The 13,745-nt window shown below is 34.5% G+C and overlaps 1 protein-coding gene across 1 annotated transcript; it reads right to left on the minus strand.

Moving 5' to 3' along the window:
• Nucleotides 1-7,092: 7,092 nt before the first annotated feature.
• Nucleotides 7,093-13,430, minus strand: LOC114459745 (spindlin-Z-like). Its single transcript, XM_028441905.1, has 5 exons — nt 13,326-13,430; nt 12,826-12,861; nt 11,271-11,530; nt 8,875-9,108; nt 7,093-7,920 (listed from the first exon to the last, which is right to left on the minus strand). The coding sequence occupies exons 2-5, from the start codon at nt 12,843-12,845 to the stop codon at nt 7,715-7,717; spliced, it is 720 nt and encodes a 239-aa protein (XP_028297706.1). The 5' UTR covers nt 12,846-12,861; nt 13,326-13,430; the 3' UTR covers nt 7,093-7,714.
• Between the last annotated feature and the right edge of the window lie 315 nt (nt 13,431-13,745).

Raw genomic sequence — 13,745 nt, forward strand, 5'->3', positions numbered from 1 at the left:
GCAGGTGTGTCAAACTCATTTTAGTTCAGGGGCCAAATACGGAACATTTTATTTAAGTGAAAAAATGAGTAATTTAATCATTATTGTACTCTAGTTTGCACTTCCACATTTAAATAATGATCTAATATGTACGACACTGATAATATCAAAGCAATAAGTGACAGATATCAGTCCCTGCAGGATCTTCACTTTACATTTATTTGATTTTGTGGCCAATTTTATGTAATTTGGGGAAATTTTGTGGAATAATTCAAAGAAAATTGCAGGATTTAGGAAAAATTGACAGTTCTTTTAACAATTTCAGATAATAGATGACTGCCATCATGTGATATAAACGTGGCGTTTATATCACATATCATAGAGTTGGACACAGGTGGTTTAGTGGGAACGTCAGCAGCATCTTTTGAGCCAGGGGTGTCAAACTATTATTAGTTCAGGGTCCAAATACGTATTTTTGTTATAGTTTACACTTCTACGTATACATAAAATACAAAATATGTAAGAAATCAACAATATCCAAGCAATAATTGACAGATATCAGTCCCAACAGGAGCTTCAATTTAAATTCCCAAGATTTTGTGACCAATTTCTATTTATTAAGGGAAATATTATGTCATAATTTGAGGAAAATCATAGAATTTTGTAAGAATTTTGAGTTTTTTCAAAAGTTTAACATTAAAAATGACTGTAATCATGTAATATAAGCAGTGGGAAAACTGTGAGCACCAACTATTGTTGAGTTTCATTCACACAACAATTTATGTTTTCTCTGTCATCTTCATTTTCTCCTGCGGGCCGAATTAGATGCTCCAATGGGCCGTATTTGGCCCCCGGGTCTTGAGTTTGACACATATGGTTTAGTGGGAACGTCAGCAGCATCTTTGGAGCCAGGGGTGTCAAACTAATATTAGTTCAGGGGCCAAATACGTATTATTGTTCCCTAGTTTACCCTTCTACATATACATACAATACAAAATATGTAAGAAATCAACAATGTCCAGCAATAATTGACAGATATCAGTCCCAACAGGAGCTTCAATTTAAATTCCTTAGATTTTGTGACCAATTTCTATTTACTAAAGGGAAATATTATGTCATAATTTGAGGGAAATAATAGGATTTTGTAACAGTTTTAAGTTTTTTCAACAGTAAAAATGACTTTAATCATGTAATATACGCAGTGGGAAACTGTGAGCACCTGCAAATATTGTTTGAGTTTCATTCACACAATGATTTATGTTTTCTCTGTCATTTTCATTTTCTCCTAAGGGTTGCATTAGATGCTCCAAAGGGTCGGATTCGGCCCCCGGGCCTTGAGTTTGACACATATGGTTTAGTGGTAACGTCAGCAGCACCTTTAGAGCTGCAGAGCGTGACAGGAGAGGAGTCAGATGTGATAGAGAGTGACTCAGGGCTGTGGACACACAGATTAAAGGATGAGGAACAGTGGAGAGAAGGCGTGGGCAGTCGTTAAGAGTCCAAAAAAACTACTGGAGAGGAAAGAGAGAGTCACGATACAGCTCTATAGTTACAATTACAGTCACGATACAGCTCTAATTCACCTTTGTACATCAAACAGCAGCTCTGATCAGGATTTTTCTCACTGAGTAGAACTAAGAGAGGGTCTGTGTCCTCTGAGGGTCTCCATGTCTGTCCTGAACCAGAATGGCTCAGATTGCATCTCCATTAGTCGATATATAACAGCCCTGCCCCACTGTCCTTGAGCAAGACTCAGAGCCCCGCCCATTAGCAGACAAACATCCAGCAGCAAAAAATAGCATCAGCCCTTCAGGGGACATGTTATTAATAACAGCTTTAACACCTCACACTGTGTCCACACTGAGCCATAACATTAGGACCACTGAGTGATGTAAGTGGATGCACATATTAACACATAGGATAAAATAAATAAATAAAATGACTCCAAAAACACACAAAATGCCCACCAAAAAATTATGCAAAATTACACAAAACAACAGAAAGAACACAGGACGGTTACAAAGGTGCATAAAATCAAATGAAAATATATATAAAATGATAACAAACAAAATACAAAAATACACAAAATGATAGAAAAATATACTAAACAATAGCAAAATAGATTCAATTGACTCTAAAAGCACCAGACTGCTACAAAAATGCATAAAATAACAAAAAAATATTGAAAAACAAATGACACAAAATGACTCCAAAAATACACAAAATGAAAGCAGAATATACAAAATAATAACAAAATAAGACAAAAAATATTATACAAATGACGACAAAAATACACAAAATGACTCCAAAAACACCTTTGTTGTTTCCTGTGTTAATGCTCTGATTATTCATTATTCTAATGCTAAATGTTAATGATCAGATACAATCACATGTTTGTGGCCCTGCTGTGAGAAACGTTTCCCATTCCAAATACGTCTTGGAAGAGCCTTTGAAAAAAAACAATTGCAATGATAATAATAATAATTTTTCCTAATTGAGGCCAAGAGATCTGATGTTAGCTCTTCATTTACACACTCACTGTTAATAATGCTAATACCGCTAATCGCCTCTATGATTGTGGTTAATTAGTTGTGCACATGCACCTCATTCTTAGGGTCAATTAGCTGTGACACAATCCTAAGAACCAATTAATGCGAGGATTTCATTATAATCACTGATTATAATTACTCTGAAGTCTTTTCTGTTAGTTCAGATGCTACGCTAGCTTAGAAACCACTGCTGGGGAGAACATTTTGAAACATCACTGTGTGTTTCTAGTGTGTAATAATACTACAGTCAATGTTTGATTGAGAAATATTACAACATCTAAATCATGGGTGTCTAACTGGAGGCTCGCGGGCCAATTCTGGTTCGTTAGAGCTTTCTGTTCGGCACCTCCGTCAAGGGATTTATGAAACCACAGTGTACTATTTTATTTAAAATGTATTATTTTTAAGATTTGTCACAAACACGTAAAGAGTACAGCACGAGTACCGGGCGGGACACACGCACAATGCACTTCCCTACCACGACTACATTACCCATAAGCCACCACGCTTAAAGGAGCACATCCACCAATATTGTGATTTCAACGAGTGCTATTTTCTCATTTTTGGTATTCACCAAAGCTGACTCAGCATAGGCTGATATATATATATGGTAAAATGGTAAATGGACTAGATTTATATAGCGCTTTATCACCACACTGAAGTAGTCCCAAAGCGCTTTACATATCAGCTCATTCACCCAATCACTCCCACATTCACACACCAGTGGGACAGGACTGCCATGCAAGGCGCTAGTCGACCATTGGGTTCAGTGTCTTGCCCAAGGACACTTCGACACATAGTCAGGTACTGCTTGCGAACCCCCAACCTCTCGATCAGAAGACGACCCTCCACCACCTGAGCATATACCAGTGTCATCACTGTATCAGTAGGACTGTGACATCATCAACAGTGGTGATGTCAGAATTTTACAGTTTTAAAGTTCCACAGTGTGGATGGGAAAATAATGGGACATATGTCTATATATTTTCTGTTGGTAGCCAGAACGTCACCAAAATGGGGGGTATTATGGCGTCAGATCAATCACAATCACAGAGAAATTGTGCAGATCAACTTGAGGAATAATTCATTAAAAATGTGAAGAATTAAAATCCACAATTCAGACCAAAAACAACACTGTTTCTGCAGTAAAATCATCAGGAAGAGAAGAACAGACAGGAAGCTGCTGACACTGTTAATGCATAAAAGTGTGAGATGATCAAGGTGGAATATATCTATGTTTTAGATTTTCTACTTTCTGACCAATCATATTAAACGTAATGCACGACGCCAAAACATCATTGAATGGAGCTTATTTTCTCTGTTTTAAAGTTCATAAATGTATCTATACTTAGAGCCCGATAATGTTTTTATTTTGAGTTTAATTCACTGGTGTTAATTTATTTAAAAAGTAATTGTATTTTATACAGATGTGTTTGTGGAAAGAAAAATTCCAATTGTGATAGATTTATAGATGAGATGTTTACTGTATGCAAGGGAACCGTACCAAGAATTATTATCAAAAATAAACATCAAGGGTGAACATAACTAGTAGCTTTTACTTTGAGTATTATTTAATTGAGCTACTTTTTACTCTGTACAGAACACACCAGTTAAATCCAGGAAGTTAGAGTGATAAGAGGAAATCCAGCTTTGTAGTACAGGCCCTTGACCCTCAGATTAGATACAATCACATGTTTTGTGGCCCCGCCCCCTTTGATAAAAGTTTCCCGTCTCTGTTCTAATAAAATATACAAACATTTGTTTACAGTAAAGAGTGAATTAGGTCACAATATTTTTCTATTTGCACTGTTTTTCTGGTTCGTCCTCCCTGATATTAAATAGGTTAGCTGCTCGACCTTAGTTACCATGGTAACAGTCTTTTCTGTTCTTTCCTTAAATGATGAGCGGTGGCTGCTAAAGCTAGCATAAAGCTAGCATAGGCTAGTTTGTGAAGGACAGCTGGAATAAATCACAGCAGATGAAGGATAAATGTGTGGTGCCCACTGCACCACTTCATCATAACACACGCCGAGGGATTTAATTACACACATGGAGGTCAGCAGTTATTTATTCTCATGCTAAAGTGTGTAACGTGCTGCTCTCTCAGGGATCAGCATTTATTAGAATGGATGAAGGAGCCGAGTTTGTCAAAGAAAGAAAGTTTTCTCCACGGATTCTGTTTTCCTTTGGACGACTGATGCCAAAAATAAAACCATTTCACACAGTCCCAGCTGTGCAGGGATGTGAGCTTTCATCTACACATCAAAGGAAACGCACACTCGGATCAAACGATGTGTGTTTGAGCATCAGGTGACCTCACACGCTCTGGGAACTCTTTATCACACTCAGAATATTCCAGATACTTCATCTGGGTGTTTTCCCATTTCAAAGTGAGCTGTGAGCGAGTTTAAACCAAGAAAAACTCATTAGGATTGATTGAAAACATCCAAACATGTAAAGAAATACACAAAAAATAACAGGAAAGTCTACATTACAACAATGAAAATACACAAAAAATGATGCCAAAAACAGGCGACAACAAAAAGCCACAAACATATTCTATAAATACAGAAAAATAAACAAAAGAACAACGAAAATATAAAAAAAATGCACAAAACAAGAACATAAACACAAAATGAGATTTTTTTTAAAAGATTACAAAGCTAGGAAAATATACAAAATGACTACAAATATATGCAAAAATGCATAAGATGAAGGAAAATAAATGCGACAAAATACACAAAATGATTTCAAAATTGTACAAAACAACTACAAAAACACAAAAATTGAGAAAAAATTACAAAATGAAGAGAAATAAATAGACAAAAAGAAGAGAAAAATAAAAAAAGATTACAAAAACACACTATATGATCCAAAAATGCATAAAACAACTACAAAAAAAAAAAGAAAATGAGAGAAAAGTTAAAAAAAAGTACAAAATGTGCAAAATTAGAGAAAATTATACAAAATGACGACAAAAATACGCAAAACACAAACAAAAACGTAGAAAATGAAGGAAAATTAATAAAACAAAAACACACAAAACAACAACAAAAACACACAAAATTAGAGAACAATAAAAAACATTACAATATCATGTAAAAATGGAGAAAAATATACAAAATGACAACAAACATAAACAAACCGATTCCAAAAATGCACAAAACAAAAAACACAAATTGAGAGTAAAATAAAAAAAATAATTACGAAAATATGCCATATTAGAGAAAAAAGTATAAAATGGCTACAAAAATACACAAAGCAACAACAAACTCATTGTTTCCTGTATTAATGCTCTGACCGGTCGTTATTCTAATGCTGACATGAATGTTGATCATGTGACCCTCAGATCAGATCCCTTATAGCTTTATTTATGTTCCTCTTTATAGACACTGGCTCAGGGCACATAGAGGCTGTATAATAAAAGGAAATCAATGAACACACACACACACACCTATAAACATGTTTAACCTTGGACTGACTTTAGGTTTTTCTCATCTCATTGTGACCTACTGTACTGGTTATTAATGGAGATATAAAGTTAATACAAACCTTTAAAGCATGTATTGATCCTGGTACCATCAGGTACAGGTCATTAAACATCAGATCTGGTCAGAACAGGAAACAGACACTGAATCATCACTCTGAGTAGTATCAGGTACATCCTGTCTGAGAAATGATGAAATATGCTGTGTTCAGAGCGACATCTTGTGGTTAATCAAAGTACTTGATCTACTGACGTCATTGATTTGATCTGTTTGATGGAAAGAGGGTCACATGATCAACATTCATGTATGCATTAGAATAATGACCAATCAGAGCATTAACACAGGAAACTACAAAGAGTTTCTGAGGTTTTTTTGTCATTTCTTGTGTTATTTTTAGGTCAGTGAGTGTATTTTTCTCATTTTTTTGCTGTTTTTGTGTAATTTCATCTAATTTTGTTGTTTTCTATGTTAGTAGTAGTCTTTTTGTGAAATTTGTTGCAATCGTGTCTATTGTTTTGTGTGGTTTGGTCATTTTGTGTATAATCGTGATTGTCGTTTTTTATATATATATTTTTAATTTGGTAGTTTTTAATGACTATAATTTTGCATTGACGTCATTTTGTGTATTTTCATGTAGTTTTGCATATTTTCCCATTTTGTGTGTTGTTTTCTTTTTACCTCTGATGTATTTTTCCGATGTTTTGTGTGTCTGTTATGTTTCATGTACTTTTCTGTCAGTCATTCTGTGTATTTTTGTTGTCAAATTGTTTTTTCCATAATTGTGTGTGTTTCTGGAGTTATTTTGTGTATCTGTGGCACTGTTTTATATTTTGGGGCATTTTGTGTATTTTACTGTCATTTTGTGTGTTTTGGGAGGAAAACTAATATTTTTGCAGTATTGTGTGTTATTTGAGTCATTTTGTGTTATTTTCTTTATTGTACATTTTTATTGCAGTTTTGTGTGTTACTAGAGTAATATTGAGTTTATTTGTTGTCCTTTTATGTGTTTTTCTGTCATTTTGTGCATTTTTTCCCCACGTGCATCCTCAGAAACAAACAGACACTCAATCACTGAATTACAAGCAGCTTTTTTTTAACGTTGATAGAAATGTCTCATTATATTTACACAACAAAACACAGTCTGGGTCACAAGGAAGAGCAACTCGATTCAAATGTTTTAGGGCGAGAACAAAAACATAAAGTAGAGCCCAAAATACTGAATATCAGCGGCCAATTTTTGGACGTCATAGTAAAGTACAAAGACTGATGGAAATAATCACCATCATTGATCTTAAAATAAAATCAGTAATACTAATATTAATAATCACTATTTCTGAGGTTAAATCCAACAGAAACACACACTTATCTTCTTTCTTTTCTTTTCTTGATTTCCATGTAGAGTAAGAAAAACTGTACACTGATGATGATGATGATGAAGGGCACGTCACTCTAACACTCTACAAAAAGACACACCAAGCACAGCGACATCATCTTCTTACCAGCAACACGGTCACAGGGTTTAGATGAAATAAATAACAGCTGAGTCATGTTTAGTAGAAAATGACAGCGGCGGTTCCTCTGCTGTCGTTATTTACACCAACGGCTGAAAAGAAAAAGCTGATTGTCAGCATTTAAAGGGAAAGGAACAGGTGAACACTGACAGGTAACGAGCCTGAGGTCAGGGGTCAGGGATCAGTCCTAGGTGGTCTTCACCAGGTCGTAGACGTGGATGTGGACGTCGTCGTCGTACTTGATGTAGTAGACGGTGGGCTTAGCGGGGACCTGGTAGATGACCAGGCCCGTCCTCTTCAGGCCGTTATCAGTCACGTACTCCACCTGTTTACCCACAAGGCTCTCTGGCTCCTCCCCTGGCTTCCTGTCCGCCGGCAGCAGGTGTTTGTTCTCTGCACAAAGACAAGAAGAAGAACAGCCATTAAAATAATGTTCAGGGGGAGTCGCCTTAAATCATCAGATATGATTATATATTGGAAGTCACACATGGGGGCCGCGAGCAGCCCCTCATTTCATTTTATTTACAGCCCCCGAAACTCATATACTAACTGGATCCAAAAACACAGCAAAAATACACAAAATAACTAATAACTATAAATAAATAGACAAAAAGACTAAAAAAAAAACACACAAAAAGAGAGAAAATATGCAAAATGACAGAAAAAAAACCTCTGCAACAAAATGATAGACAAAAGAAACTACACAAAATATATATATATATATTTTTTTTTTCTTTTAACCAAAAATGCCTCAAAATACACACAAACCCACAACAAAAATACACAAAACGACTTGAAGAACACACAAAATGAGGGAGAAATGCACAAATGACTCCAAAAGCACACAAAACTCTCCAAAAAGAATAAAATGACTCAAAAAGCATACAAAGAGAGAAAATACACAAAATGACCACAAGAACACATAAAGCCACAACAAAAATACACATAATGACTCCCAAAACATACAAAATTAGAAAAAAAATAATTTTTTTTTAAAAACACACAAAATGAGAGGAAAAAAACCCCAAAATGATTCAAAAAACACACAAAATCACAACAAATTACATAAATGATTAAAAAAACATACAAAATAAGAAAGAAATACAAGTTGTTTAAAAATACATACACACAAAATGACTCCAAGAACACGCAGAACAGAAAAATACAAAGAATTACTCTAAAAACAAAAAAAAAATGACTAAAAAATAAAAAACATGAGAGGACAAGACAACAGACAAAACCACACCAAAAATAAATAAATAAAAAATAAACACACATAATGAAATGAAAACTATGACTACAAACCCCTAAAAGCACAGTTTGCTTTGTTGTTCATGCTGTGCGTACCAGACTCAGGGAGGACCCTCAGGTCCCCGTCCTTATAGTCATCCCACAGCTGGTACATGTAGAGCACTGGGTCCTTCTCATATGTGATGTAGTACCAGTGGGTCATGATGGGGGCGCGGGACAGAACCATCCCCCTCCACTCGTTCTTCCCCCCCTCCTCCTTCTCAAACAGATGCTCCACAGCTCGGCCCACCAGCTCCTCGGCTCCAGGAGGAACTCGGATCTTATTGTTCACTGCAGAGAAGGAAATACACCACACTGATGATACATCATTCACAATGGATCCGAAAACACACAATACCACAACAACAAACATTAAAATGACAGGAAAAGACACAAAATGAGAGAAAATTACATAGAATGATGACAAAAATGAACAAAATGACTTAAATACACAAAGCCACAAAACAAATACACAAAATGACAGAAACATACATAGGACAACAACAAGAATACACAGAATAGCTCTAAAAAAAACTACAAAACCACAACAACAATCACTGAAATGACAGTAAAAGATACAAACTAACAGAAACATACATAGAATGACAACAAAACTACACGAAATGACTTCCAGAATGCACATAAACAAATTATCTCCAAATATACACAAAACCACTCCAAATATACAATAAAAGGACATAAATATATATATAGGATGACAACAAAAACACGCAAAATATGTCCAAAAAGACACAAAACCACAACAACGATCACTGAAATGACAGTAAAATTAAAAAATAACAGAAACATACATAGAATAACAAAAATCAATAAATGACTTCCAGAATTGCACCTAATTTACACAAAACAGGTCCAAAAACACACAAAACAATCACTAAGAAGAGAAAATATGACAGCAAAATATACAAAATAAAAACAAATGCATAGAATGACAAAAAATACACAAAATGAAAAGCAAAATGATAGAAACTTGTATGAAATAATGACCAAAATGCACATAAATACAAAAATTATCTCCAGATACACACAGAACCACAAGAAAAATACACAAAATAACAGAAACATACTGCACAACTACAACAAAATTACTTCGAGATGCACATATGCACACAAATGGCTCTGAAACAATAAAAGGAAACATACAAAATGATAAAAACATATATAAAATGACAACAACAATGACTTCCAAATGCACATAAATACACAAAGTATCTCCAAATACACACAAAACCACAAGAGAAATAGAATAAAATGACAGAAATGTATTTAGAATGATAGCAAATATACACAGAACATTTCCAAAAACACACAAAACCATAACAATACACTGAAATTACAGGAAAATATACAAAATATATATGGAATGACAACAAAAATATGCAAAACATTTACAAAAACACACAACACCACAGCAAAAACACATTGGAATGACAACAAGAACACACAAAATGGCTTGAAAAACACACCAACTGACCACAAAAATGGACAAAATGATATATAAATACACAATGTGGCAAAAAATCCCACAAAATTCACAGAAAATTACAAAAAATTATAAAATATATACACAAAAATAGCTGAAAAATATCCTGTACATAAAATGAGCAACAATACACAAAATGACCGAATAAAACACAAAAACAAACTGTTGTTTCCTGTGTTAATGCTCTGATGCACAACAAACTGTATATACTCTATATAACTGAAAAATGTGCAAAAATACACTGAGATAAATCCAAAAACTGACTAAACAAAAAATAAATATGTACAAAATGACTCCAAAAAAAAGAAAAATTTCCAGAATAATACACAAACAACAGAAAAATATCAACAAAAATACATTAAAAAGCAAAAAATTACATCTATACACATAAAAAAGTGATAAATGTACAAAATGTCATCAGAAATACAGGAAATGACTCCAAAAACACACAAGAGAACAAATATATACAAAATGACAGAAAAAAATTCACAAGATGACTCCAAAAATATACAAAATGACTCCCAAAACACAAAAAAATTAGAGAAAAATACACCAAACAGCGAAAAAAAATAAACAAATAAAAAGCATATATACAGAACAATAACGGAAAAAATACATATAATCAACAACAATAAACAAAATGACCCCAAAAACAAATACACAACATAACTAAAAAATACACACACAACACGACAACAAAATGTAGAAAAATGACAGAATAAAATACAAACTGTTAATGCTCTGATTGGTCGTTATTCTAATGCTGACATGAATGTTGATCATGTGACCCTCAGATCAGATACAATCACATGTTTGTGGCTCCGCCCCCTGTGATAAAAAGCCTCTGGTCTAGTATTAAATGTGATCTATTGACAGAGCCTGCAATAATAATACTTGATAAAGTGCCAGACAGTGATGTAACTGATTGATTGATGAGATTGTGACATACCGACTTTCTCAGTGAGAACCTGTAAGTTGGACACGCGGCTGTCTTTGAACAGCTCGATGCCGTAGATGCAGTCAAATCCATCGTATTTGACCATGTAGAGGGAGGCGTTGACGCTGAGGCGCTCCAGAACCGTTCCTTTCCACTTGGTCACGTTTCCTTTCTCTCTCCACGTGTGCTCGATCCTTCGCCCCAGCAGGTTGTCTGGATCAGGACAGAGTGTGGACGCAGAGCCCTCACTCAGCTCCCCACTGCTACGCTTCCTGTTTATTTAACACACACGCACACACACACACACACACACACACAGTCTAAGGGTTAATTAAAATGTCCTCAGAGCAAATAAATGAGTAAAAACTAAGTTAATAACTTGTCCCTACTGTGTATTCAATTATAATATCCTTTTAAATATTTGTATATATAAATGCTTATGATTAAATACATTTTTCTCAATATATTAATATGGATTTTGTTCAAAAATACATCTTTTAATTTATTTTTTGTTAGAGTAAATGCTTTTAAATAAAGTAAATGTGTGGTGCTTTCTTTCTTTTGTAATAGTGTGTTTGCAGCCCTTTTTTTCTTTTTGTTCCTATTTTATTTTTTTTCTCTCGTTTTCAGTGTTTTTGTGTTTATTTGTATCATTTTTGTATTTTGTTGTTGTTTTGCGAGTACTTTTTGTGCATTTTTGTCACAACATTGTGTTTTTGGAGTCCTTTCTGTGTATTTTTTGTTCTCATAATGCATATTTTTCTGTCATACGGTGTGTTTTTTTTGCTGTAATTTTGTTTATTCTTTATCATTTTGTGTGTTTTTGTGTTTGTTTGAATCATTTTGTGTATTTTGTTGTTGTTTTGCAAGTCCTTTCCGTGCATTTTTCTTGTTGTAATATTACGTACAGTATGTATATTTTGTTGTTGTTTTGTGAGTGCGTTTTGTGCATTTTTGTTTACATTTTTGTTGTCGAAAATGCATATTTTTGCTGTCATTTTGTACTTCTTTAGTGATTACTTTTAGTGCATTTTGGTGTCATTTTTGTATTTTTGGAGTCCTTTCTGTGTATTTATGTTGTTGTAATGCATACTTTTCTGTCATTTTGTGTATTTTTACTGTATTTTTGTTTATTTTCTCTCATTTTGTGCAATTTTGTTGTCGTTTTGTAAGTATTTCCCTTGCACTATTGTTTTCATTTTGTGTTTTGCAAGTTCTTTCTCTTTATTTTTGTTGTCATAATGCATATTTTTCTATCGTTTTGTGTATTTTGTTGTCGGAAGGTGAGTTTTTGGAATTGCTGTTGTTTTGTGTATTTATGTTTTTCTGTCATTTTGTGTATTTTTGTCATCCTTTTGTTTATTATCTCTCGTTTTGTGTTTTTGTGGTTATATTGAACAATGTTAGAGTCATTTTGTTGTTGTTTTGCGTCCAGTTTTGGAGTATAAAATTAAAACTTGCCTCTTTAATGAGCTCCTGAATGTAAACTTGCTGAGGGTTTGGTTGCAGATACCACAGTACACCTTCAGAGGCACACCTTCTAAATGTAGTGTCTGTGTGAGCTTACCTTCCCCGTTTCTTCGACATGTTTCCATAAATTCTCCTGTGGAATCCAGAAAAACTAAATTAGTCACAGGCTAATGGCTAACGGGCTAGCAGATGTAAACAACAACAACAGTAATTGTAGCAGTAACAGTCCGTTGCTAATCAGTGTAGCTAGCTACATGCTAACACAGGTGACTTAAACGTAACCACAGCAGGCGGTAAACACCGGTAACATGTCCGCTCTTGTGTTAGACCACAGCGGGTGTTTGATAGACACACCTCGGTGTCAGACAGGAGGTAAAACCCCTGTTGTGAGAAGCAGTGAATTAAAGTGAAGCTCTGCGGTTTTTTCCTGTTAAACTAGCTTTAGCTGAACAAAAGGAACCGTATCGCCCGGAGAAGCTCACATTCCACCGCTGATAACAGATAAACAGAAATAAACAAGGTAAACACATCACGGTTATATAAAGTGTTTGTAGTTGTCGATGTGTTAGAAAGAATACAATGAGCTGTTAGCCTTACCTGAGCTATAAGTTCACATGTGTTGATCTTTCAGCTCAGATTCATTCCTTCACCTACAAACACGGAAACAGCAGCTGGATGGACTACAATGGCCAGAGAGACCCTCGAGCCGCAAGGCATGCTGGGATATGTGGTTTCTAACTTCTCGTGTGTTTATTTAATCTTTAATGGGGATGTGGCTTAGATGCAGCGGTAAAATATTTCGTAATCGAGTATTTTATCAATTATGGCATTAAATAATGATCAAGTTATTGGAAAGAAATACACTTTTATAAAGCCCCAGAAATAAATACTGAATAAAAGATTTTGTGTGTTTTTGTTGTTGTTTTGTGAGTAATTTCTTTGCATTTTGTTGTCATTTAGTGTTTTTGGAATCCTTTCTCTGTATTTTTGTTGTTGTAATGTATATTTTTCTGTCAT

This window comes from Gouania willdenowi, unplaced genomic scaffold, assembly GCF_900634775.1.
Source record: "Gouania willdenowi unplaced genomic scaffold, fGouWil2.1 scaffold_340_arrow_ctg1, whole genome shotgun sequence".
Classification (NCBI taxonomy): Eukaryota; Metazoa; Chordata; class Actinopteri; order Blenniiformes; family Gobiesocidae; genus Gouania; species Gouania willdenowi.

What these genes read in the sequence shown, in the direction of transcription:
- LOC114459745 (XM_028441905.1), bottom strand. Translation starts at nt 12,845, where the DNA reads ATGTCGAAGAAACGGGGAAG. An exon ending in ATGTCGAAGAAACGGGGAAG is followed by an intron (nt 11,531 to 12,825) that starts GTAAGCTCACAC and finishes TTAAATAAACAG; the next exon opens with GAAGCGTAGCAGTGGGGAGC. An exon ending in GGTTCTCACTGAGAAAGTCG is followed by an intron (nt 9,109 to 11,270) that starts GTATGTCACAAT and finishes CCTTCTCTGCAG; the next exon opens with TGAACAATAAGATCCGAGTT.